This window comes from Lithobates pipiens, unplaced genomic scaffold (assembly GCF_037356315.1).
Source record: "Lithobates pipiens isolate NorthernLeopardFrog02 unplaced genomic scaffold, aLitPip1_a1.2 Scaffold_3, whole genome shotgun sequence".
NCBI lineage: Eukaryota > Metazoa > Chordata > Amphibia > Anura > Ranidae > Lithobates > Lithobates pipiens.
In genome coordinates this window covers 217949854-217974121 of record NW_027507790.1, presented here as the reverse complement: position 1 = coordinate 217974121, position 24268 = coordinate 217949854, and the positions used below count along the sequence as shown (strand labels likewise).

The 24268-nt window shown below is 44.1% G+C and overlaps 1 protein-coding gene across 2 annotated transcripts; it reads right to left on the bottom strand.

Annotated features, from left to right (window-relative positions):
- Positions 1-162: 162 nt before the first annotated feature.
- On the bottom strand, positions 163-16657 carry SELENOP (selenoprotein P). Of its 2 annotated transcripts, none has more exons than XM_077462795.1 (5): positions 16506-16657; positions 9041-9256; positions 8717-8929; positions 5203-5320; positions 163-1991 (listed from the first exon to the last, which is right to left on the bottom strand). In XM_077462795.1, the coding sequence occupies exons 2-5, from the start codon at positions 9241-9243 to the stop codon at positions 1401-1403; spliced, it is 1125 nt and encodes a 374-aa protein (XP_077318921.1). In that variant the 5' UTR covers positions 9244-9256; positions 16506-16657; the 3' UTR covers positions 163-1400. The 2 variants fall into 2 exon arrangements, with proteins under 2 accessions (XP_077318921.1, XP_077318922.1); XM_077462796.1 differs by having other exon boundaries at positions 1695-1991.
- Between the last annotated feature and the right edge of the window lie 7611 nt (positions 16658-24268).

The following is a 24268-nucleotide window of genomic DNA, read 5'->3' as shown; positions in this document are numbered from 1 at the left end:
TCACTTTAAACTTTGACAATAAAACCTAGAAGCTGATTGGTTACTATGCACGGCTGCACCAGATTCTGTGTCTGCCAGTTTTAATAAATCTCCCCCCATGCATTAGTAGTTCTTCTACACAATTCCAGGAAAAAGAAAGAAAAACACACACAAAGACTGAACTTGTTTAAATCTTTTATTGTGCTTGTTTAGAGATGTTAGACTCTTTCACTGACCTTGCATAATAATACGCTCTTATTCCACAGCACAGTTGTAAAATGTACATCAGGTTAACTAGGATTTTATTTACCTATAAACCATCACTGGTTACAACATTTGCTATAGAAACAACACATTTGAACTCAACTGCTAAGATCTTATATCAAAAGAAAAAAGAAAGCAGTATAAAACAAACAGTAAAAATGTATTATTATTAACCTAATATACAAAGTTTAGGATGTGTTTTTTTGCATGGATCTTTGGCTGGATGCCAAATCATAATTAAGACGTAATACTACTGTTAGCTATGAAAAAGAAGAAGTTTAAAAAATAATAAAGCAATTTGACTCAAAAAGTAAGAATTCATCTCTAGTCCATCCTCTGGTTATGATTGCAAGTTATCTGACAAAAGCCCCTATTTTGTAGTTTTTGCTTCGGCCTTCATTAACGCAACCATAGTATCAAGAGGGGAACGAGAGAGGCACAAAAACTTGAGCTGCATGAAAGCATTTCTTGATGTTAAATGGCAACTCTGGGATATGTAAATGTCTAGTGTGCAGTATATGTCACTTACCTATGTGGCCTTGGTCTAAGGTAAAAAAAACGTCAAACTTGTTGTGGGTCCTGCTGCAATGTGGCCAGGTGTTAGACGGCCCACATAGACTTCATTGGTGAGAGTGTAGCACACGTGCTCAAGCAGTGACTGCAGCAGAACCCACAAGGAGAGTAAATGCATGTTTACAAAGAATCTATTGTCTGCCAGAAGTCATATATGTAAGTGACATTAACCACCTCCACATACATGCACAGCACCCTAGACATCTGCTTATCCCAGAAGATTCCTGTAAATGGCTTTGATGTTAGGCCTGTATGGTTATACCTCTGAAAGCTGGAGATACAGCAACTAAGTGCACTGCAATTAACTGCCAAACTCTCCAGCTGAGTGAAGTCTAGCCATAGTGATCTTAGGTGACAAGATTACTGACTTAGATCTTAACTAGAGAACAGGTGGCTGTCCAACTCTTCTAGAACTTCAAATTCTGCAACTGATAGCAGATTACGCTGGCACAACTAGTTCAATAACAGCTGGAAAGCCACAAGTCCTGCATTTTGTGGGTTCTTCAGTGCAATATTTTAGCAGCTTACTGGTGCTTATTGCACAGTTCCCGTCACTGTCAGTTTTCTGTCCCCTTTGATCATTCTCAAGCGACACGATGCTCTGTGACTGAGGAATGCTTGTCATCAGGAAGGGCTGCTCTGGATGTTTGTCATGCAGCAGGAGGCAGACGTCACTGTCAGGATTCTGAGATGCTGTCTGCCAGCAGTTCCTGTCATTTGCAGGAAGCTGGGAGATCCCCCTTACACTGTCAAGTGACTCCGCTTAGTGCTGTCTGCAAAGACAGCTGTCGTCAGTGTCAGCATCAGCTGTTGGTGGCCTTTCCTGACACCTCCTCCCAGTCTCAGAGATATTGCTTTCGTCAGCTCTTAACCTTTTTTCAGAGTTTATTTCTTAGGACTGAGGGGTCTGACTCAGCTCCCCTGTTCTCACTAGGGTGCTCTGGCCCGACCTCTTCAACTTCTCCCACTCCTTCTTCACTCTGTTGGTGGTGATGCTTCCTGTGCACGTTGGTGTTTGGACCACTAACATCTGTCAACTTGTCCTCTCGATTCTGGTGCCCATGTCTGTGATGGTGGTGGTGGTGATGGGGACGATGTTTAAGTGTCTCCACTGGCTCTTCCACTACCTTAACCTCTGCTGGTACATTCTCTTCTTTCTTGCACACTTCGGGAATCTACAGGAACAGATACTTTTAGTGTAACCCCTAAAGTGGATTTATGATCATATTATATTTTTACATGTCCATTTAAAAATTCTACATATTGGAGAGTTTTACAATGAGACTGCCTTAGTTTATATCATTAGAATATTTTTAACAAATCCAGTGAAAATGATGGCTGCAGAAACATGCACATTTGCACTGTGAACATACAAGTTTTGGCCAATGAAAGAGGTAACGGGGAGAATCTGGGCACTAGCTTATTCCGGGGAAAACAAAAATAATCGGCTGAAAAAGCCATCCGGGCAGTTTTCCATCAAGAGTGCTTGGTCATGTTTGTTTGGAAAATGTCAGTAATGGTCTACAAACATAGTTCCCTAAGCTGACCAAAACAGCCAATTAGGTGAACATTCTCTTTTAAAGTAAACCTGTGGGAAGGCTTTGGACATTCAAGCAACAAGCATCAAGCTAGCTTTGAGTCCTCACTGACCGTTGTAGCTGCAGGTACTGTAAAGTAATTCATTATTAAAGTTAACCACTAAGGCAGGCCATAGACAGTGTGAATTTTGCACTATTCCACCATCAACACAGACAATGCTGACAGGGGAACAGGGGAATCCCTCCTGCCAAGACATTGTATTTTCCCGGCAGGGAAAGCTGCCCCTGCCGGGAGGAGACCGTGATTATTGCTAGTGGCTATAGCAGCCACTAGCAATAATCGCAAGAAAATCTGGCAGGCTGGTTGTACCCAAGTTGATCGATCAGCTTGGTACATTCAGCCTGCCCAAACATGGTTTGAATCTGCCCCACAGTTCCTGCTGAACTGGCCAAGATTTGAATGAGACATTGCCCGGTTCAATAAAAACCAGGTGACATTCAGCCTGTGTGTATGTCATCCGATCCGACAGAAGCTGGTTGTTTGGCCAGCTTCTGTCAGATGAACATGCTAGAAAATCAGCAGCGGTCCGGCTCCCGATCAGGGCTCTCAGCCAATGGCTGAGAGCGCTGACCGGAGTGTTCTGGCGGTGGGCCACCCCCGTCAGAATAAAATAGTACAGCAGGGGAAATTTCACTACTAACATTGGATTGCTAACAGTGGCTCCGACAGTGGCTCCGGCCTGTCAGGTTTTTTTTGTTCAACCCGCTGGGTCAAATGAAAAAAAACGATTAGGGTGTACCAGGTTTACCTGACTCTTCTCATCAATCCAGCGCTGTCTCGGCTACAGCACTGCTCCTCTCATTCCCTGATCTCACAGGAGACACTAAGGGCAGCGGGAGCCATAGGCCAAAAGCGGCAACAGGGGACTGCTGTGTGCAATGCCGTTTCACAGAGCAGGCAAGTATAACATTTTTTATTTGACCCTTTAATATCACTTTAAAACTATATGCACTTTAAAGTGTTTATTAAGGCATTATTAAAAGTCTGTGCCAGTCCCTCTATTAGAGGCTGGCATAGCACACTGTGTAAGTTGTATTTATAAACGAGCACTGTAAATACTGAATATCAGTTGTCTTCGGGCCAGTCTCATCACTCGCGGCCACTTTTCAGCTCTGACAGATGTCTTCTGTGGGAGGGGCTGTGATCTCCCTCTGACATCAGAGGGAGATCACGTGGCCGCATGTCTCCTCTGCAGAAGCCATCAATGGGAGCTGAAAAGCGGTCATGAGTCACGTGACCGGCCTGAAGACAGCTGACATTCAGTATTTACAGCGCTCGTTTTTAAATACAACATACACAAGTGTGCTATGCTAACCTCTAATAGAGAGGCTGGCAGTGGCAAATTTTATATTTTAATATTAAAATAATAGTGGCGGGGGGCAGGGCCGGGCCGGTGACAGAGCGAGGGTGCTGACAGGGAGGAAGGAGGGGATGGGGGGGGAAGAGAGGAGAGCAGAGAGCAGGCAGCCTATCACAGAGGGAGGCACTTTGACCACTGTGATCAGGGCGGAGCTGCCCTGGTTATCGTGGTCTGTTTAGAGAGGGCATACAGGAGATTTAGGTTTTTTTTTGCTGTGTAATCTGCTTTAGGGGCCAGAATCAACATTTTTTTTTGTTGGGTTAACAAACGCTTTAAGGCTACGCATGTTAGGTTCATGTCACACTAGGAAATCTGTTGCTGGCAAGTAGTTAAGAAAACAGCAACACTAACCTGCATTTATGATATCTCTTCCTCACTGGCCAAACCCATGACATTTTGCTCCACTGCTGCTTTCCTTATGGTGATTCTGCAGTGTTTTGGCCAGTGAGGAAGCAATAGTGTAATCTCTTTAGCGATCCTGGTGCGTGCAAGTTGCTATTAGTTACAGAACTGGCAGTGCGACATGGCTCTCATGAGTTTGATTAATATAATAATTTCTTCCTAAATTGTTAGATCTATTTCACTGGTGTCAATGTAATCAGCATAAATATTTTTCTTTGGTCAAATCATTATGTAATACGATCACATTTACAATCCTTCATCTTCACGATAACATTTGTTCGGTTTCATTGACACCATGTGGCCTGTGTTTAAAAGGTATTTTCACCATTCATGGGAGATATTGATTCCAAAAGTTTTTCCTATTTGTAAAGCTGCTCTAGACAATATTACATTTTAATTTCAACATATATTTACAAATGTAAATCTATCACAGCTGAATCTATTGTGTAGGCAATGCAAGGTTTCTTTTGCTCTCTCTGCCCCTATTGAGGAAATATTGTTCAGTCTCTGCCCTAGTGAACCCCAGAGGGCACAAAATAATCTGAACAGTTGTAACTCTGCTATGTACAATCAATTAAAATTAAAAAAATGTTTTTACTGAAAGGCGAATGCTGGCTACACACTATACAATTTACTTTAGATTTTTTTCCTTTAGATTTACCAAAACATGGTATGAGGTCGTAACTGAAACACTTTCAATTTGTATGTAATCAGGCAGGCCCTTGCACTACATAGATGAAGGTAAATCAAAGGGAAATTGAACAACAAAAGTTGCATAGTGTGTATCCAGCTTTAGACTGCTAAAATATTAATAATATAAATATTTATTAACTTGTGCATTGCCGTGGTTAGATGTTTGCTGTAAACATTTCATGGAATGTCTTACAGCACTGAGATTTACAGTTTTTTTTTTAATCCCAAAAATGCTTTCCCTTTAAAAAAAAAAGATAAGGCAAACAGGTGTCATCGAATTACACTCATTATAACCATGACATGTTGTTTTTCATAAGTGGTATCAACAATACCTGGTGTTTGCAGTCTCCACAGGTGTTTTCATAATAAACTGACTTTATTGCATCCTCCACATAACTGAACTGCAAAAACGCGTAGGGAAGCTCAAAGTGTTTCACCAGGCGCCCACACCTGAAAAAAAAAAAAAAAAAAAAAAAGAGTAGAAAATGAACACATTTCCTATTATGAAGTTAACACGACCATCCAGTTCCGATTATACTAATATGTTGGCAACTTCTAAAGGCCTTTGTTTTAAAGGATTTTCCACTTAGCTTGGTTCCAAACAAGCTGTATCTGGAAACAGGTGACATTCGTCACGTTTTTTTTTTTAAATAACAAACATGTCACACTTACCTGCTCAGTGTAATGGTTTTGCACAAAGTAGTCCCGATCCTTCTCTTCTGGAGCCCCCTGCCGGTGCTCTTGGTTCTCCCCACCCCCTCCGAGTGCCCCATAACAAGCTGTTTGCTATGGGGGGCACTCGTGTGGGCTCACTCCCCACTTCCAGCCGGCTCTATGTGTCCAAGATAAACACAGGGTGGCTCAGCCCTGCACCAGCTACATCCTCACAGGCTGTGATTGACAGCACCAGGAGCCATTGGCTCCCGCTGCTGCCTCTGAGCCTGTGAGTTGAGAGCTGCGCTGCTGTTCTTAGACACAGTGCTGGACTGAAATTGGGTAACTTTTTTTGTGGATGAGTGGGAAGCTGAAGCTGGAAGGGTCTCCAGGCACCCTCTTTCCTAGTCCAGAGGGCCTCCACGAGCCCCCTCTCATAGTCCAGGGCCTCCAGACACCTGCTGCCCTAGTCCAGGGCTTCCAGACACCCCTCTCCTAACCTGGGACCTCCAGACACCTCCTCACCTAGTCCAGTATCTACCTTGTACCCCCCCATCCAGGGGCCTTTGCCACACCAACCATCAAGTCCTAGTCAAAGGCCTCCTCTGCACCCACCCCCCTAGTCCAGGGCCTGTTCTGCACTCTGTAGCTAGGAGTGCTCTATTATTAATTCTGCTGTTGAGGTCAAGTTCTGCCTCACTCCCTTCTATTCTTACTGCACCTCTCTACTGGTCAGTGATGGGTTGAATCACAATGATGGACCAATAGTGATCAAGAAAATCTTTGCATTTTATACACGTTAACAGTTTAAAAAAAAACTTCTAGGAAAGAATGGGCTTTCTTTTTGCAAACAAGTTTCATGGAACAATATGGGGCTACCAAGATAATACGAGTATTCTCTAATTGTTGGCAACCAGATGTAACTGTCTGTACAGACCACACTTTTTAAGGTAGACAAGCAAATTCTAAACCCCGGACAAATGGGATTATTCTGGGGTCTGTGAAAGCTCAAGAAATCAAGTTATAAGATACTAAAATTATTAGCAATATTATTACATGTGTAGCACCCTCCAAGATAGGTGCTAGGAATTAGGTATTTGACATTAGTGTGTGTTTGAGATAGGTAAATTTAGTTGCCACACTGTAGTTACTGTGGCTGTAATTGTTTATTAGGTAAAAGCATAGTTTGCTCACTGTACTCAGTGATGCTGCAATCTGCTAGTCAGGTCTGCTCAGTGTGTTCAGCTGCTGCCACTGTGGCCCAAAGCTTCCTCTGTATTAGGGCTGAAACAACTAATCGACATAATCGATTATGAAAATAGTTGACAACTATATTCATATTCGATTATTTGGTCAGCCAATTAGTGTGCCTGCATACAGAACACATTATTTGTTTACATATCAGAAAATACAGTGCAGCACACATACAGCTCTGTACACCATTCATGCATGTCAGTATACACAGTGCAGCACACATACATGTCGCAAGCGCTTGAGAACTTGTGAATGTGAATGTGTGATGATCAATGCCTCTTAGGACATGTAGTCCTGGGCAGGCGAAGGAAGTGAGTGATTCTAAAAAGTCAGAATTTTTTTTTTTTTTTATTTGAAAGTTGACGGCAGTTCTTTGTACATTTGATGAATAGACAAATGGCATTTAAAAATGTCACTTGCTTTTAACATTCAATTTTAAAATGTAATTTCTGAACCAAAACCACATACACTGTCCGAACATTTGTTCGATTAAGAAACGCTTTATATTCTGCTGTTTCAAATTTAGCTGTCTCTGTGGTGGAAAATTAATGTCGATTTGACCCCACTAACAATTAGAAAATTAAATAAACTTTCTCAAAACGAAAATTTTGAAGTAAAAATTGTTTGTGTATGGCAAGATAAGTGACAGTGGGCGCAGGTAGCATGTATCAAGCTACCCACCTTTGACAAGGGAGTCTTTAATGCATAATATTATATTACAATCCTGTCTGAAAATCTGCAAAACAGTGTTTAGGTCTGGAGTGATGATATGTACCTCTAATTGTATATACCGTATATTGTATGTTTATACTGTATGTCATTCTCAGCATGGATTAGATATTTTGTTCCCCTACCATATAGATGGTTATTAATATTTAACACTGCATATAAATATTCAAGAATATATTTTTTATACACCAAACCTTTTTTGAGGTTTTTATCTGATTAAGCGATACAATAATCGGCCATTGAGTATGAAAATAATCGTTAGTTGCAGCCCTACTCTGTATCCAAGGAACTTGAGAAGTTAAAGAGTTAATAAGTGAATGATAGGTGTGGAGATATGCAGATGGTAGCATGAATATTGATACAGGCCTGGCCTATCTCAAAGAGGCAGACTCTGATGGCATGCTGGGAGACTGTATATATTCTGCGAGCACACTGAGCTCAGGATCTTTCCCCAGAATGGATTGGTCCAGCCTGAGGGGCACGCTGCCTTCCCAGGCACTGCTGCTATGTCTGCTGTCGTGAGGACTCGGGTGGGTGACCTGAGCGCCTGGAAGCTGTGACCCTGGAGCTAAAAAAAGCTGACTGAGGGGAGGTTGTCCACAGAAGGTCTAGTATCACCAGAGTAAGGTGTCACTTGGAAGTTGGAAGGAGGCAACCAGCTGTTCCTTGGGCCTTGTGTGAGTACAGACATTCTGAAAGATCTTGGGGACCTTTGTACTTTTGCCATTCCTCTGTTGCTAGAGAAAGTCAGCTGTGGGTATATTTAAAGGGAGCACTGGCTTGTGTCCTGAAGAGTTTTGTCAACTTAACCTACTACTTAAAAGGACTCTGCTCACAGTGAACAACTACTACCTTAAAGTTGAAGTCTACTGGGTGCTACAAGCAAACACTTTCATATAGCTTGTTTCGAAGATTACCTCCTCAGTTGTACATAGTTCTTGTTTTTGGAGTATCCCACCTACTTCCCTTAACCCTATCCAAGTTCTCCAAAAATAAAAAACACAAAACAACACCTCTAGACTGGTCATTGAAGAAACGTGTGAGTGAGCCTGTGTGCCTGGTTGTGGGGCAAAGCCTGTGGGGAAGACATGGACAGTAATCCTGCAGCTCCTACGGGAGTAGCGCTACACATTTAAGGTTCTGCCTTGTACCATTACATTTGTCATATGCTACTGAAAATAAATGTACACATGGATGGCATCAAATCACCTGTCATAAATGAGAAAGTCATTTTTATTCCCCTTCAGTAGCCTCCAGACGTCGGGCTGCTCCTCTTCTTGCTGATACACCGGAATGTTTTCGGGAATCCTGGACTTCAGCTCGTGGTATTTCAGACGTGATTGTTCATCTTGGTGGTTGATGACCATAAAGGACACGTTTGTATAGTGTTCATTATCCAACTTCTGCTGCAGTTCTGCCAAGCTGATAGAATCAAAATGACAAGTTTAGACAAACAACATCCTATTTTAGGTACACTATAGGTGCAAACTAAAATTTGACTTCTTTCTAATAACTGAGAGCATTGTGTCCCACCTGGAAGCTTGCAGCAGGCACAAGTATCAGCTTGCTTGAAGAAGTGCCACAACGGTGACTGTTCCATCTGCATCCAGCATGGGATTATGGCTTCCTATCTTCCACTCGGGTGGTTTTTTGCACAGCGTTCGGTGACCCTGGCTCTCTGCCCCTCCCCAAGGGAGAAAGCAGAGAGCCAGGGCAAGAGCAAAGCCTTTCCACATGGTGGGGCTTCACCTGCAAAAGACAAGCACATGGTCAAGATGAATGCTATGAGCCATAAAAGAAACAAGAAAAGAGTCTCAGCTACACATAATAGCATGAAAAAGAGTTGAATGAATATCATGCAAAGCTACAGCTAAATATCACAAAAAGTTGAACATATGGCAAGCTGTTTTTTTCCATGTAGCCAACCTCTGAGCAGATATAAATGTTTGTCCTTGTCCTGTTGGAGATATTTCCTTTTGATTTATGTCCTGACCTTTGTCATTGTTGGATGGGATCTGAACCACCTGTTTCCGCTGTTGTCCTTATGTATTACTTTGCACAATTTACTAGGGGTTTATGTCAGTGGCGTCCTAGTGGATGTTTCATAGAAACTTGAGCTCACAGCAACCCCTTGCTGGTCACTTGGACAAAAAACAAACTCTACACAGATAGCAATAACAAACAGATAGGAATTTGTGTATTTGACTTTCACATTTTGACATTTTTTATTCTTCCATTATTTTATTTATGGGAATTTGTGGATTAACCATTATACAGTGCAATTTTAATAGCCTAGGAGTAAAGCACAACTACTGTACTATGTAGCATACCAGGAAGCAAAGTCTGCCTATGTAATGAGCAAATATTGTGATTGTTTAATGCAATTCTAAGAATAAAATTTAAAATGAGTTCAAATGCTTGTTACCACAAACCTGTAAGTCACTGCCCTGGCCAGTCACGTGACTCGTGGCCGCTCTACACCTCTGATCCAGGGCTACAACAGGAGGGTCTAAGATCTCCCTCTGACGTCAGTTGTGGAGGTCATGTTGCTGCTCAGCCCCTCCTGCTATAGCCCTGGATCGAAGGTGTAGAGCGGCTGCGAGTCACGTGACCCGCCTGAAGATAGCTCTAAAATGGTATTTAAATGCCTCGTTTTAACAAAACACATATACAGTGTGGTGTGCCTAGCTATGATAGAGGGTCTGGCAGTGACCATTTCTAGTATTTTTTTCTCTACGAACAGCGGTGCGCAGGGGGGGGGGCATTGGGGAGGAGGCACACAGACATGGAGCTGACAGGCAGGGAGGGCAGAGAGGAGAGCTGTGGATGATGGAGAAAAATACGCTGACTGCTGTAATCAGGGCTCAGCAGCCCTGATTATTGTGGTCAGGACATGGAGGGATGGAGGGGGACACAGGAAGTGGCAGGTTCAGGCAGGTTTTTTACAGTTTAGAGAGGGGCAGATTAGACAGCACAAGCACTGTGTTGTTTAATCTACTTTAAGGGAACAGGATCTCCATTTTTTTTTTGTGCTTACAAACACTTTAAAGAAACAAATTAAATTCAGTGAAATGGAACTCAAAATTAAAGTTTTGCCAGGTTATAGGGAACATATGGAACATGTTAATGGTGCTTAGTGACTACCCTGAAAAATATCCTTTTTTGTCTTGCATTCCTTCCAAAAATTAGCAGTGTGCTTTCTAGTATGTGTGGGTGCCAAGGCACTCTTGTGCATCCAGCCTCACAGCTGTATTGGTAGATATAGCCATGTGTCTAAATCTCCCTTGCCTCTGAAGCCTGATCTGCACTCAGATCACTCTTCAGAGGCTACTGACAAGTGGTGATGAAGCAATGCGATGCCTCTTTATCACCTGTTTTAACCCTGTTTTGGATGACAACCCTGCCAATCGCTACGGGTCAGGTCAACTTTGCTGCAGACGTGAAGCGAAGCACTGTGGCCATGGCACGCAAACGTTCCTGATGGGGGCAGTTGGTGGGTGGCAGAAAAGCGGCTCAACCGTGCATTGCTGCTGCCCTCCAACTGCAAGTCTAAACTAGGCCTATATCTGCAGTGTGAGATCTAAGGCACTCTTGCCACTAGTAATAGGAGATTTGACGTGAGATCTGGATATGTTACTACTGTACTCCTCACTGTTCTCCTTGCTTGAGGCTCTAACGTGAGGAAACAAAATCCTCCACCAAGATGGCCACCTCCACTCACAGTGCAAAATAAGGGCCATGTCACACCACTGCAGTAACACACACGTTACATGCATTGGTGCAATGAAATGCCTAAATGACACCTAAAAGCACCTTCTCAATGCATTAACATTGCAGGGCAGCACACCATGGGCCAATACCCAGCCAAAAACTCATTTTTGATGTATCTTGGTACGTTAGGCAGGCAAATCAAACAAGGTCAATAATTGTGGAAAGATCAGCTGCAAGGTGTCCAAGAAAAATACTGGTGGCTTTGCCCTGTCTTTTTCTGGATGCAGCTTCCAGAGTTCTGTTCCTCTTTAGGACTTTAAGAATCTGCCAGAGAAGGATCCATGCAGGTAACACAATGTTCCAATCCATCTACGTCGTTTACACACCTGCCCTGGCAGGTACTTAGAGTACAAAGCAAACACTGTGCCGATTGCATAATACCATTTCATGCAAGAACAGTCAGCTGACCAAATTAAGACACCTTCCGTCCAATTCACAGAGAATGCCTAAATCGCCCGTAGGTTTATTATTGCTGCCTGCACTATCCTACAGGTGTTTTTTTCCTTATCAGATTTCAGGTTTATAATCTCGCTGTTCTATTATATGTACTTTTCTTTTTTTTTTCTCACGTTAAATGTTCTGCCAAGCCATGAATGGTAGAGGTTAACCTGTCCCAAACAAAATGATGTTAGTGCGCAGAGTCAAAGTGAAGTCAGAATTTCTGAAAACTTTCTCTGGGTGAGAGACTCTAGTCTAAGCATTGGAAGATAGGCATGGAAGCCAGGGAACTAGCATTTTTAGAAGAAGATTAAAAAAAATACCAATCCCTCTATTTCCTCATAAAATGTTTCATTTGGCAAAATAATGTAGCTTCAAAATGAGAAAAGCATTATGTTGTATGCTTCTTGTATGTTCATTATGGAAGTTAGAGTAATTATTAATTATATATTGGAGTATAATAACTGATGGGTTACACTGAAATCCTAAGCGCTGCTGTCAGCTCTGCCCCTTTCACTCCTGCTGGACTACAGAACACCCCCCTCCCATACTTAACATTACTTTAAGAAAGGCCTGGATCCTTTCCTAAATGCACATAATATAACTGGATAAACTAGGTAAAGTTGATCCAGGGAATATCCGATTGCCTCTTGGGGAAGGAGTTTTTTCCTCTCACTGGAGCAAATTGGATGATGCTTTACCTTTTTTGCTTTCTTCTGGATCAACTTTGGGTATTGGATAGTTTATATGGAGGCTTTCTATTTGTGTGTGTTGGTTTTCTTTTTCTCCGTTGGTTGAACAGGATGGACTTGTGTCTTTTTTCAACCAGACTAACTATGTAACATAAGGAGGTGGTTTTCTGTAATCCAGATAGAGCCGACAACACTGCGTGGGATTTTAATGCAGCAGAGACAAGGTTGTCAGCTTACCCCCTTAGAGCTGGTGCCTGCCGGTCCTTTAAGGGCTTAAGTATGCAGGGAGGCAGGGTGGGGCTTATGGTCATATGACCGCCATGATTGGCTGTGTCGGTGGTCACATGATCAGAAAGCTCCCAATCACGAGCAGCGAACAGGAGCTTTCAGTTAGCTGCCAGTAACTGTGGCGGGAGCATGCTCTCGGCACATCGCTATCGGCGCTATTGCACGCAAATATACGGCCACTCAGCGCAAAGACCCCGGCTGAGAAAGGCCGCATATTTGCATGTGTTTGGCCCTAGCGATTATACAGAAGAGTCAGGGTTGTGCTGGCTTTCTGGCAGGATCAACAGGTATTTTTCTTTATAGGGGGGACGTGCTTGAATTGATGTATTCCATGGATGTACTGAATGCCCAAAACTAAAATAACAATCTTGGCGATATATACATTTCAATGCACTATGCATAAATGTATTAGATGCATAATTTAGTTGTTGATGTTATATGGTAAGAACAAATGTAAATTCTCTTCTTGTTTATGACCCAGCAGTAACAAAGAGGGGTCATCAACTCTCACAGTCCCTTTGTTAGAGACAATGGTACATGACTCACTGGGTGCCGGTGTTCTGCCTAATAGAGTCCGCCCATTAAATGGTGTCCGCTCCGTACTGCGCATGCGCAGTACGGAGCAGATGAAGCTTCGGAAAAACTCCGAAGCTGAACGGCGCCTGCGCCGTGAGTGGAGGTGGTAGCCCCACCATCCAAGCGGACATAGGGTTGTGAATTTTAGAGGGCCCCTCGCGGGCGAGCTTCGCTCGCCACGCTTCGCTCGCCACGCTTCGCTCGCCACGCTTCGGGCTCGGCCTCGCTTCGCTCGGCTCTTTTTTATTCTAACTCTATGTCCACTTGGATAGTGGGGATATAACCTGGACTCACGGCGCAGGCGCCGCTCATCCTCGGCAATTTTCGGAATCTGTGTTCCTGTGTACTGCGCATGCGCAGTACGCAGGATACACTATCTTACAAGACACCGGGCTTGGTATACTGAAGCATGACCATAAAAACACATTGGGGTTGATTTACGAAAGGCAAATAGAATGTGCACTCTGCAAGTTCAGTTGCTCCACAACTTAGCAAGTCAATTAAGCTTCACTTTGCAAAAAATACCCAATCACATGCAAGGAAAATTTTTAAAAATTGCATTTTTGTTTGCACATAATTGGCGGTGAAAGTCAACAGAGCTTCTCCTCATTTACTAAGCTCTGGAGCCTATTTGCTCTATTTTTCCAGTCTATTTGCCTTTGGTAAATTTAGTAAATCAACCCCAATGGTTCCTATCATCATTGCACTCTATGGTTTCATTGTCATACTTAACCACTAGAGGACCAGCCACCGCAGTTATTCTGCAGCAGGTTGGCTCCCCTGGGCAAATCGCTGTAGCTGTACATCGGCCGCTTTAAGACCACTAGGGGGCGCCCACCCACGGTGTGGCGACGGAGCCGATGCGCGCGTGTCCCCCAGGCACCCGCGATCGCTCCCGAGAGAGATAGAATGGAGATCTGTCAATGTAAACAGACAGATCTCTGTTCTGTTAGCAGAGGAGACAGACCTGTTGTTCATACTAAGTCTCTTCCTCCAGTCAGTGCCACCCCCCCCCCCCCCCCCCACAGTTAGAATCACTCTCTAAGGTACACATTTAACCCCTTAATCACCCCTAGTGTTAACCCATTCCCTCGCTGTATAGATGTCAATGGTCCCAAAAAAGTGTCAAAAGTGTGCAATCTGTCTGCCGCAATCCCACTAAAAATCGCAGATCACCACCATTACTAATAAAAAATTCTAATAAAAATGCCATAAATCTATCACCTATTTTGTAGACGCTATAGCTTTTACATAAACTAATCAATATACGATTATGGCGTTTTTTGTTTTTTTTTACCAAAAATATGTAGAAGAATACAAATCAGCCTAAACTGAGTAAGAAATTCGTTTTTTTTTTTCTATTTTTTGGGGGGATGTTTATTATAACAAAAAGTAAAAAACATTGCTTTTAGAGGAGGGCAATTTTCTGTTTTTCTGTCAGTATTTTCAGTTGCTTCTCTGAGTACATGCAATGTTCTAGAACATTCTAGCAGGATCTCTAGCAGCAGCTGAAGAACCCGAAAACTGTATTTTTGGATTTCAATTTTGCTTATCTTTTAAAGTCAGCAGGTTGGCCAGCAGCCAGGAAGATGTATGGTTATAAGATAACATGTCCTATCTCACAGATATACACTGACTTTATGTAACAATTTACAGCCTTATTTCATAAACAGATATCACAGAATTTTTAGGTGGCAGTAACCCACAGCAACCAATCAGAACCGTTGCATTATTGCAATACAAGGTGGTATGAACAGTAAACAATTGTATGTGTCCTTGCATTGAAACTATGCATATCAGCACAGCTCTGTGGAGTCCTAGGGGTTATTTTGCTAATGGCAAATAGACTGTGCATTCTGTAAAGTGCAGTTGCTCCAGAGCTTAGTAAATGAGCAAAAGATCTGTTGACTTCCATCGTCCAATCACGTGCAAGCAAAAATGCAGATTTATTTTTTAGTTTCCTTGCATGTGATTGGGTATTCTTTGCAAAGTGAAGATATACCTTATTTACTAAGTTCTGCAGCAAATGCACTTTGCAAAATGCACAGTCTATTTGCCTTTAGTAAATCAAACCCATTGTGTGAAGCTCACGGTTTACATACACTTTAGCTTATCTATTTTAACAGCCAAGCATTTTATGACTTACACTGGGGCTGCGGCCGCGCCAGTGCTAAAGCAGCGTTTAAGCAGCACTTTTCAGCCGATATCAGAGCGCATTTAACCCCAAAGAAGGAGTTAAAAGCACCCATGTTGCGGAGCTTCTGAATCGCTTTTCAGGTGCTTTGGAAGCGCTGCCCATTCTTTTCGATGGGCTTGGCGTTTTGGGAGCGATGTATACAGCGATCCCAAACATGCTGCTTGCAGGACTTTTCCTAACGTCCTGCAAGCACACCGCCCCAGTGTGAAAAGTCACACTGAAATGAATGGGAGATGGTTTTCAGGCGCTTTACAGGTGGTATTTCTAGTGCTAAAATGCCTCAGTGTGGAAGGGGTCTTAGGCAGGCCATAGATGGATTGAAATTTGCCGGTACAGCAGGGATCGGTCGCATTTGGATCCATTTATAAGCAGGCTGGTCTCTCGATCAACTTTCATACATCCAGCTTGTTGGAAAATATTTACTGTATCTGCATGGAGTTTGCATGCTTGTCCTACACTTGAGTTTCCTCCAAAACTCCAAAGACATGCTGGTAGGTTAACTGGCTCCTGTCCAAACTACGTGTAGGGGACTTAGGGACCTTAAATTGAAATCTCTAAGGGCAAAAAACAGATATATGTACAGTTGTGGCTGGTTCACACCACAACACGCAAAGGCGCCACTTTTAAAATGACGGAGGACCAAACTACGTGGTACTACGGTACCATGCATCTTGGTGCCCGCACGCGTTGCATTGGCGTGCCATTAACAATTAAATGCTTCAGCATGCATCTGCAGATGGCAATGCATTCCCACGTGCAGTAGGAAATGCGCACAGAAACGCGCGTTTCCCACACTGCAACTGGTGTGAACGGATCCCACAAAAATAAACCAGCTGCAGCACTCAGTAAAAGGAATGCTGGGTGCCTTTAAAGGGTCCCCAACTACTTTGCGTAGCTGCGTAGCTGCGTAGCCATCATCACAAAGTTTCAGTAAAGTTTTCTAGAAGCCAAAAGAGCTGAGAAGAGTTTGTAGAGGAATAAAAGCTGCACAAAAAGATTAGAGAATAGCAAGTATCATTAACATGCAACAGCTTACTCTGCCCCTTGGTCCTCCACAGACTGCTGCTCTGCACAATGGGCCGTCTCCTCCCTATTTATACTCAGCTTGTTTATCAGTCTGCATACAAAGTCCAACCTAGTCATGTGAGGCGGCCCTGGAAATACAACTATTGCCTCACGGGCTTCTGACAGAGAGAAAATGCAAAGTCTGCACACAGAGCCCTCAGCTGAGCCCCTTCCTGAGGAATACCCCGATATATAAGAAATATGTCAGCCTTCCACTATAGAAATAAGACACATTATGCCATTGTCCCCTGTGTGCTGCAATGGATCGCTCCACACAGAACAGGGAGTGCCCTGACCTTTACATTCCTGTGTGCCCCATGTCTTAGGGAAGATGAGGCTGCTGTGTTTGCTGTTTTGCTGCCTTTTATTAGCTTTTTACAGCCTATTTGGTATAACACATAGCATTTGGAAGACATGGGACACAGTGGCACTTTTAACCACTTCAGCCCCGGACGATTTTACCCCCTTCCTTACCAGAGCACTTTTTGCGATTCGGCACAGCATCGCTTTAAATGACAATTGCGCGGTCGTGTGATGTTGTACCCAAACAAAATTGACTTTTTTCCCCACAAATAGAGCTTACTTTTGGTGGTATTTGATCACCTCTGCGGTTTTTATTTTTTGCGCTATAAACAAAAGAAGAGCAACATTTTTGAAAAAAACACAATATTTTTTACTTTTTGCTATAATAAATATCCAATTAAAAAAAAAAAAAAAATTTCCCTCAGTTTAGGCTGATACACATTCTCCTACATATTTTTGGTAAAAAAATTGCAATAAGCGTATATAGATTGGTTTGCGCAAAAGTTATAGAATCTACAAAATAGGGGGTATATTTATGGCATTTTTAAAAAAAATTTTTTACTAGTAATGGCGGCGATCTGCGATTTTTTTCGTGATTGTGACGGACATATTGGACACTTTTGACACATTTTTGGGACCATTCACATTTACACAGCGATCGGTGCTATAAAATGCACTGATTACTGTGTAAATGTGACTGGCAGGGAAGAGGTTAACACCAGGGGGCGCTTCAGGGGTTAATATGTTCCCTATGGGAGTGATTCTAACTGTGGGGGGAGGGGACTCACAAGGGGAGGAGACCGATCGGTGTTCCTCTGATAATACTGGGAACACACCACCGATCTCCTTTCCACTGACAGGACGTTGATCTTTGTGTTTACATACACAGATCCACGGTCCTGCTGTGTTCCCCGGCAATCGTGGGTGTACAGCGGACCCGGCGGGTCCCGAGCGACGCCGCGGGCGCACACGCCCCCTAGGCAGCCGGGAATGGGAGGACATCATATGACGCCCACCCAGGATGGGAGATCTGTGGGCGTCATATGACTATGGGTGGGTAGGGAAGTGGTTAAAGGATGAGTTCACCTTTAAGGAAAAAATAATATATGTGCATATTTTTGCAGAAACCAGTGTGAATGTATTATTTTTTTTCCAACAGGAGCCTGCAAAGCATTGCACCCATGATCACTGGATGGTGGGTGCAGCGTCAGGCTCCTGCACTCTCTCTCACCAGCTCTGTACCCGTACCACCTTACCAGCTTTCACTTAGAATGGACAATACACATACACTATATTACCAAAAGCATAGTTGCCAACATTGTAAAAAAAAAAAATCGGGACACTTTTTTGGCAGTAGGCGGAGTCGTGGTATAATTAGGGGCGGGGCATGCGTTTATAGGTGTGGCACAGGAAAAGGCAAAAATGCGGGGCGCAGCGGTGAAAATGGACGGGGTTTACGCAAAATAGTGGGCGTGGCTTACATGGGGCGTGGCTCAAAGGGGTGTGGTTAGAGTCTGAGATGAATGCGGGATGGAGAGAGGGAAAGGGAGGGGGGGAGAGAGGGAAAGGGAGGGGGAGGAGAGAGGGAAAGGGAGGGGGGGGGAGAGAGGGAAAGGGAGGGGGGGGAGAGAGGGAAAGGGAGGGGGGGGAGAGAGGGAAAGGAGGGACAGCAGCCCCCCGATCCTACACCACAATAGCAATATGTGTTTTCCAGAGTTTGACAATCAGCAGATAAAGATACTCCAAATACCTGGTGTTGGCGCTTCAATCATCCCGGCGCCATGATTGTTATGGTGTTATGGTGTCAGGATGATTGAAGCGCATTATTTCTATTATTACATTGTAATATAAAACTAAATCATTCAACTCACCATAATGCAGAATCAGTGGTAGCCATGCGCGCGTCACTAGCCACGTTGCCTGCCACCAGATGCCATCAGGTGTCCCAAGCGGAGTCTGTCCTTACATCAGGTGCCCCATCAGAGGTACCTTCCTCACATCTGTGTCCATCAGCGGAGCCCCTCCTTACATCTGGTGCCCCTCTGACATCCACAGACCGCCCCCCCCCACATCCTGCACAGACCTGCCCCCACATACTCCACAGACCGGCCCCCGACATCCACAGACTGGCCCCCGACATCCACAGACTAGCCCCCACATCCACAGACTGGCCCCCGACATCCACAAACTGGCCCCCCACATCCACAGACTGGCCCCCACATCCGCAGACTGGTCCCCCACATCCACAGACTGGCCCCCGACATCCACAGACTGGCCCCCACATTCACAGACTGGCCCCCGACATACCACTGGCCCCCACATTCACAGACTGGCCCCCACATTCACAGACTGGCCCCCACATTCACAGACTGGCCCCCGACATTCACAGACTGGCCCCCGACCCAACATTCACATTGACAGACTGGCCCCCGACATGCCGCCATTGCCGCGAGCAGACATTTAACTGTGGCGCCGCCCACCGCCCTTTACACTGACACAAACACACACTAGCAGCGGGGTTGGGCGGCACCACAGGTGTAGACCAACTTCTGGTCTTCTTAAAAATGGCGGCCGGCGGAGACATTGTCTCCGCCGGCCGCCGACCTCTAGCGGCCGGTGGCAAAAAATGGGAAATTCAATTTCCCGGGACAAACCGAATTTCGCGGGACATTTCCCGGGACAAATGTCCTAATCCCGGGAATTTCCTGTGAAATTCGGGACAGTTGGCAACTATGCAAAAGTAATGGAACGCCTGCCTTTACACGCACATGAACATTCCAGTCTTAGGCTGGCCATACATGATACCATTTTCTTATTCAATTTTCTTTGGATTTACCTTTAAAGTGGTTATACACCCTGTACAACCACTTTTACCTATATTAAGGCTTACCTGTAGGTGCTTCAAATATCTCCTAAACCTCCACGGTTTAGTAGATATTTACGAAAGACTCGAACGCCGATGACTACGGCGCATGCACACTTTAGAAAGGGCACATCGTACCGTTTCTAATAGGGGTCATGCTGGGACTGCCGGGTTTCTCGTGCATGCTCACGCGGGAGTGTTGTCACGCGACTCCGGCCAGTCACAGTACCCAGAGTTCGCAGCCCCGGAAGGGAGAGGTGCAAAGATAGACGCTCCCTGCTAGTGGGGACATTGTGGGCTTCAGTTTCAGGTAAGTGACACATAATGGGCTACTATGCATTATGCTTTACCTTTGCAGGGAAATAAAGAGGAAGTAAAAACCACCAGGTTTTACTCCCTCTTTAACTATGTAGTGCAAGGGCCTGCCTCATTGCATATAAATTGAAAGTATTTAAGTTTGACCTCATACAGTGGTGTGAAAAAGTGTTTGCCCCCTTCCTCATTTCCTGTTCCTTTGCATGTTTGTCACACTTAAGTGTTTCGGAACATCAAACCAATTTAAACAATAGTCAAGGACAACACAAGTAAACACAAAATTTGTAAAAGAAGGTGTTTAATAAAAGGTGAAAAAAAATTCAAACCATCATGGCCCTGTGTGAAAAAGTGATTGCCCCCCTTGTTAAAACATACTATAACTGTGGTTGTCCACACCTGAGTTCAATTTCTCTAGCCACACCCAGGCCTGATTATTGCCACACCTGTTCACAATCAAGGCATCACTTAAATAGGAGCTGCTTGACACAGTAAGGTCCACCAGAAGATCCTTAAAAGCTACACATCATGCCGAGACCCAAAGAAATTCAGGAACAATTGAGAAAGAAAGTAATTGAGATCTATCAGTCTGGAAAGGGTTATAAAGCCATTTCCAAAGCTTTGGGAATCCAGCGAACCACAGTGAGAGCCATTATCCACAAATGGCCAAGACATGGAACAGTGGTGAACCTTCCCAGGAGTGGCCGGCCGCCCAAAATTACCCCAAGAGCGCAGCGACGACTCATCCAAGAGGTCACAAAAGACCCCACAACAACGTCCAAGGAACTGCAGGCCTCACTTGCCTCAGTTAAGGTCAGCGTTCATGCCTCCACCATCAGGAAAAGACTGGGCAAAAATGGCCTGCATGGCAGAGTTCCAAGGAGAAAACCACTGCTGAGCAAAAAGAACATCAAAGCTCGTCTCAATTTCTCCACAACACATCTTGATGATCCCCAAGACTTTTGGGACAACATTCTGTGGACCGATGAGACAAAAGTGGAACTCTTTGGAAGGTGTGTGTCCAAGTATATCTGGCGTAGAAGGAACACTGCATTTCATAAAAAGAACACTATACCAACAGTAAAATATGGTGGTGGTAGTGTGATGGTCTGGGGCTGTTTTGCTGCTTCAGGACCTGGAAGACTTGCCGTGATAAAAAGGAACTATGAATTCTGCTGTCTACCAAGAGATCCTGAAGGAGAATGTCCGACCATCTGTTCGTGTACTCAAGCTGAAACGAACTTGGGTTCTGCAGCAGGACAATGATCCTAAACACACCAGCAAGTCCACCACCGAATGGCTGAAGAAAAACTAAATGAAGACTTTGGAGTGGCCTAGCCAAAGTCCTGACCTGAATCCTATTGAGATGTTGTGGTATGACCTTAAAAAGGCCGTTCATGCTCGAAAACCCTCTAATGTAACTGAATTAGGACAATTCTGCAAAGATGAGTGGGCCAAAATTCCTCCAGGATGCTGTAAAAGCCTCATTGCACGTTATCGCAAACGCTTGGTTGCAGTTGTTGCTGCTAAGGGTGGCCCAACCAGTTATTAGGTTTAGGGGGCAATCACTTTTTCACACAGGGCCATGATGGTTTGGATTTTTTTTCACCTTTAATAATAAACACCTTCATTTACAAATTGCATTTTGTGTTTACTTGTGTTGTCCTTGACTATTGTTTAAATTGGTTTGATGTTCCGAAACACTTAAGTGTGACAAACATGCAAAGGAACAGGAAATGAGGAAGGGGGCAAACACTTTTTCACACCACTGTATTATATGGTTTTGGTAAATCTAAAGGAAAATTGTACAAGAAAATTGTATAATGTATGGCCGGCCTTAGTCCACAGGGTTCAATATTGAGTTGGCCCACCTTTTGTAGCTATACAGTTGTGCTCATAAGTTTACATACCCTGGCAGATTTTATGATTTCTTGGCCATTTTTCAGAAAATATGAATGAAAACACAAAAACTTTTCTTTCACTCATGGTTAGTGTTTGGCTGAATCCATGTATTATCAATCAACTGTGTTTACTTTTTTTTAAAATCATAATGGCAACAGAAACTACCCAAATGACCCTGATCAAAAGTTTTCATACCCTGGTAATTTTTTCCTGAAAACATGCACACAAGTTGACGCAAAAGGGGTTTGAATGGCTAATAAAGGTAACCATCCTCACCTGTGATCTGTTTGCTTGTAATTATTGTGTGTCTAAAAGGTCAATGATTTTCTGGACTCCTGACAGACCCTTGCATCTTTCATCCAGTGCTGCACTGACGTTTCTGGATTCTGAGTCATGGGGAAAGCAAAGGATCTGCAGGAAAAGGTAGTTGAACTGTATAAAACAGGAAAGGGATATAAAAAGATATCCAAGGAATTGAGAAAGCCAATCAGCAGTGATAAAACTCAAGAAGCCACAACTGCCAGGAAAATTGTTCAAGATGCAAAGAAAAACCCACAAATAAACTTCATGTGAAATACAGGACTCTCTGAAAACATGTAGTGTGGCTGTTTCAATATGCACAATAATGAGGCATTTGAAGAAAGATGGGCTGCATGGTCAAGTTGCAAGAAGAAAGCCAATTTCTACGCTAATGTCACAAATTATCCCGCTTACAATACGCCAAACAGCACAAAGACACGCATCAAACCTTCTAGGAACAAAGTCATTTGGAGTGATGAGACCAAAATTGAGCTTTTTGGCCACAACCAAAAAAACTCCATTTGTAGAGGAGTCAACAAGGCCTATGATGGGACGTACTTGGACATTCCAACATGACAATGATCCAAAACACAAGGCCAAGTCGACCTGTCATTGGTTACAGCAGAATAAAGTGAAGGTTCTGGAGTGGCCATCTCAGTCTCCTGACCTCAATATCATTGATCCACTCTGGGGAGATCTCAAACATGCAGTTCATGCAAAACAGCCCAAGAATTTACAGGAACTGGAGGCTAGAGGAAAGGGGAGCTTTACCATCTGAGAGGATAAAGAGCCTCATCCACAAATACCACAAAAGACTTCAAGCTGTCATTGATATTAAAAGGGGCAATACACGGTATTAAAGGGATTGTAAAGACATGTTATTGTAAAGACACTGTGCAGCTCGTTTTGCACAGAGTAGCCCCGAACCTGCTCTTCTGGGGTCCCTTGGCGGCTGTCTCGGCTTCCTCCCGCAGGTGCTTCTCACGTTCATGCGAGCTCCTTCGCATGGTGAGAAGCATCTGCGGGCGCACTCCCGAGATACAGCCGGCAGGTATAGCTGCTCGCTGTATCACACGACCTCGCCCCCCGGCGCTCAGTGGATGTGATTGACAGCAGCGCGAGCCAATGGCTGCCCCAGGCAATCAGAGATTATGGGGCCACACAGTATACACACACACAGTATACAATCACACAGTATACAATCATACAGTATACACATACATGTACACACAGTATACACAGACATGTTTCTATTGGCTGAGAAGGTACTGGAGAGTTGGGGCAGCTATAATCTCAGCATTTTTAGACCAAAAGGATGTCGGTAAGGGACATTTCAGAGACCCAAAAAAAAAAACACAGATTTTTACATACTGTCCCTGGTTTTACTGAGGCTGGCAACCCTGATGGGGACCCCTAGTGGCCCGGGGCCCTCGGGCAGTGTCCGAGTGGCCAAATGGTCAGTCCCCCCCTGCACCTAGGTCAGCCATGCTTATGATTCCGTACATTGGAGATTTTCTGATTGGATGTCACCCATACACAATTAGTCCACTACCCATCCTGTCTGTCTCACCACTCCACTGCAAATCCCCAGAATACATCCACCCGTCTCCCCCTTTCTCATTACGGCTGTTGGACTTCCTCAGACACCTCTGAGAAAGTCTAAGCCCTTGTACACACGGTCGGAGATTCCGACAACCAAATCCGTCTGAGTAATTCCGACGGATTAATTCCGGAAGAGGTCCAGAAGTGATGTTGCATACACATGGTCGGACTAAGTTGTCGGAAAATCTGATTGTACATAACGTGATGACGTTATTTCGTTACGACGGGACTACGTTCAGGCTAGTAGCCAATAGCTTTGGTCTAGGAATTTGATCTGAGCAAGCGGGGCACTTTGTCCGTCGGAGTAGGCTACACATGATCGGAGTATGTCCGATAGGAGCATTTTGTCGGAAAATTTTACCGGCAAGTTGGAAAAGTTGGTCCGTCAGATACGACGGAAACAGTCTGATGCAGACCACACACAGTCGGAATATCCGACAAAATGGTCCGAT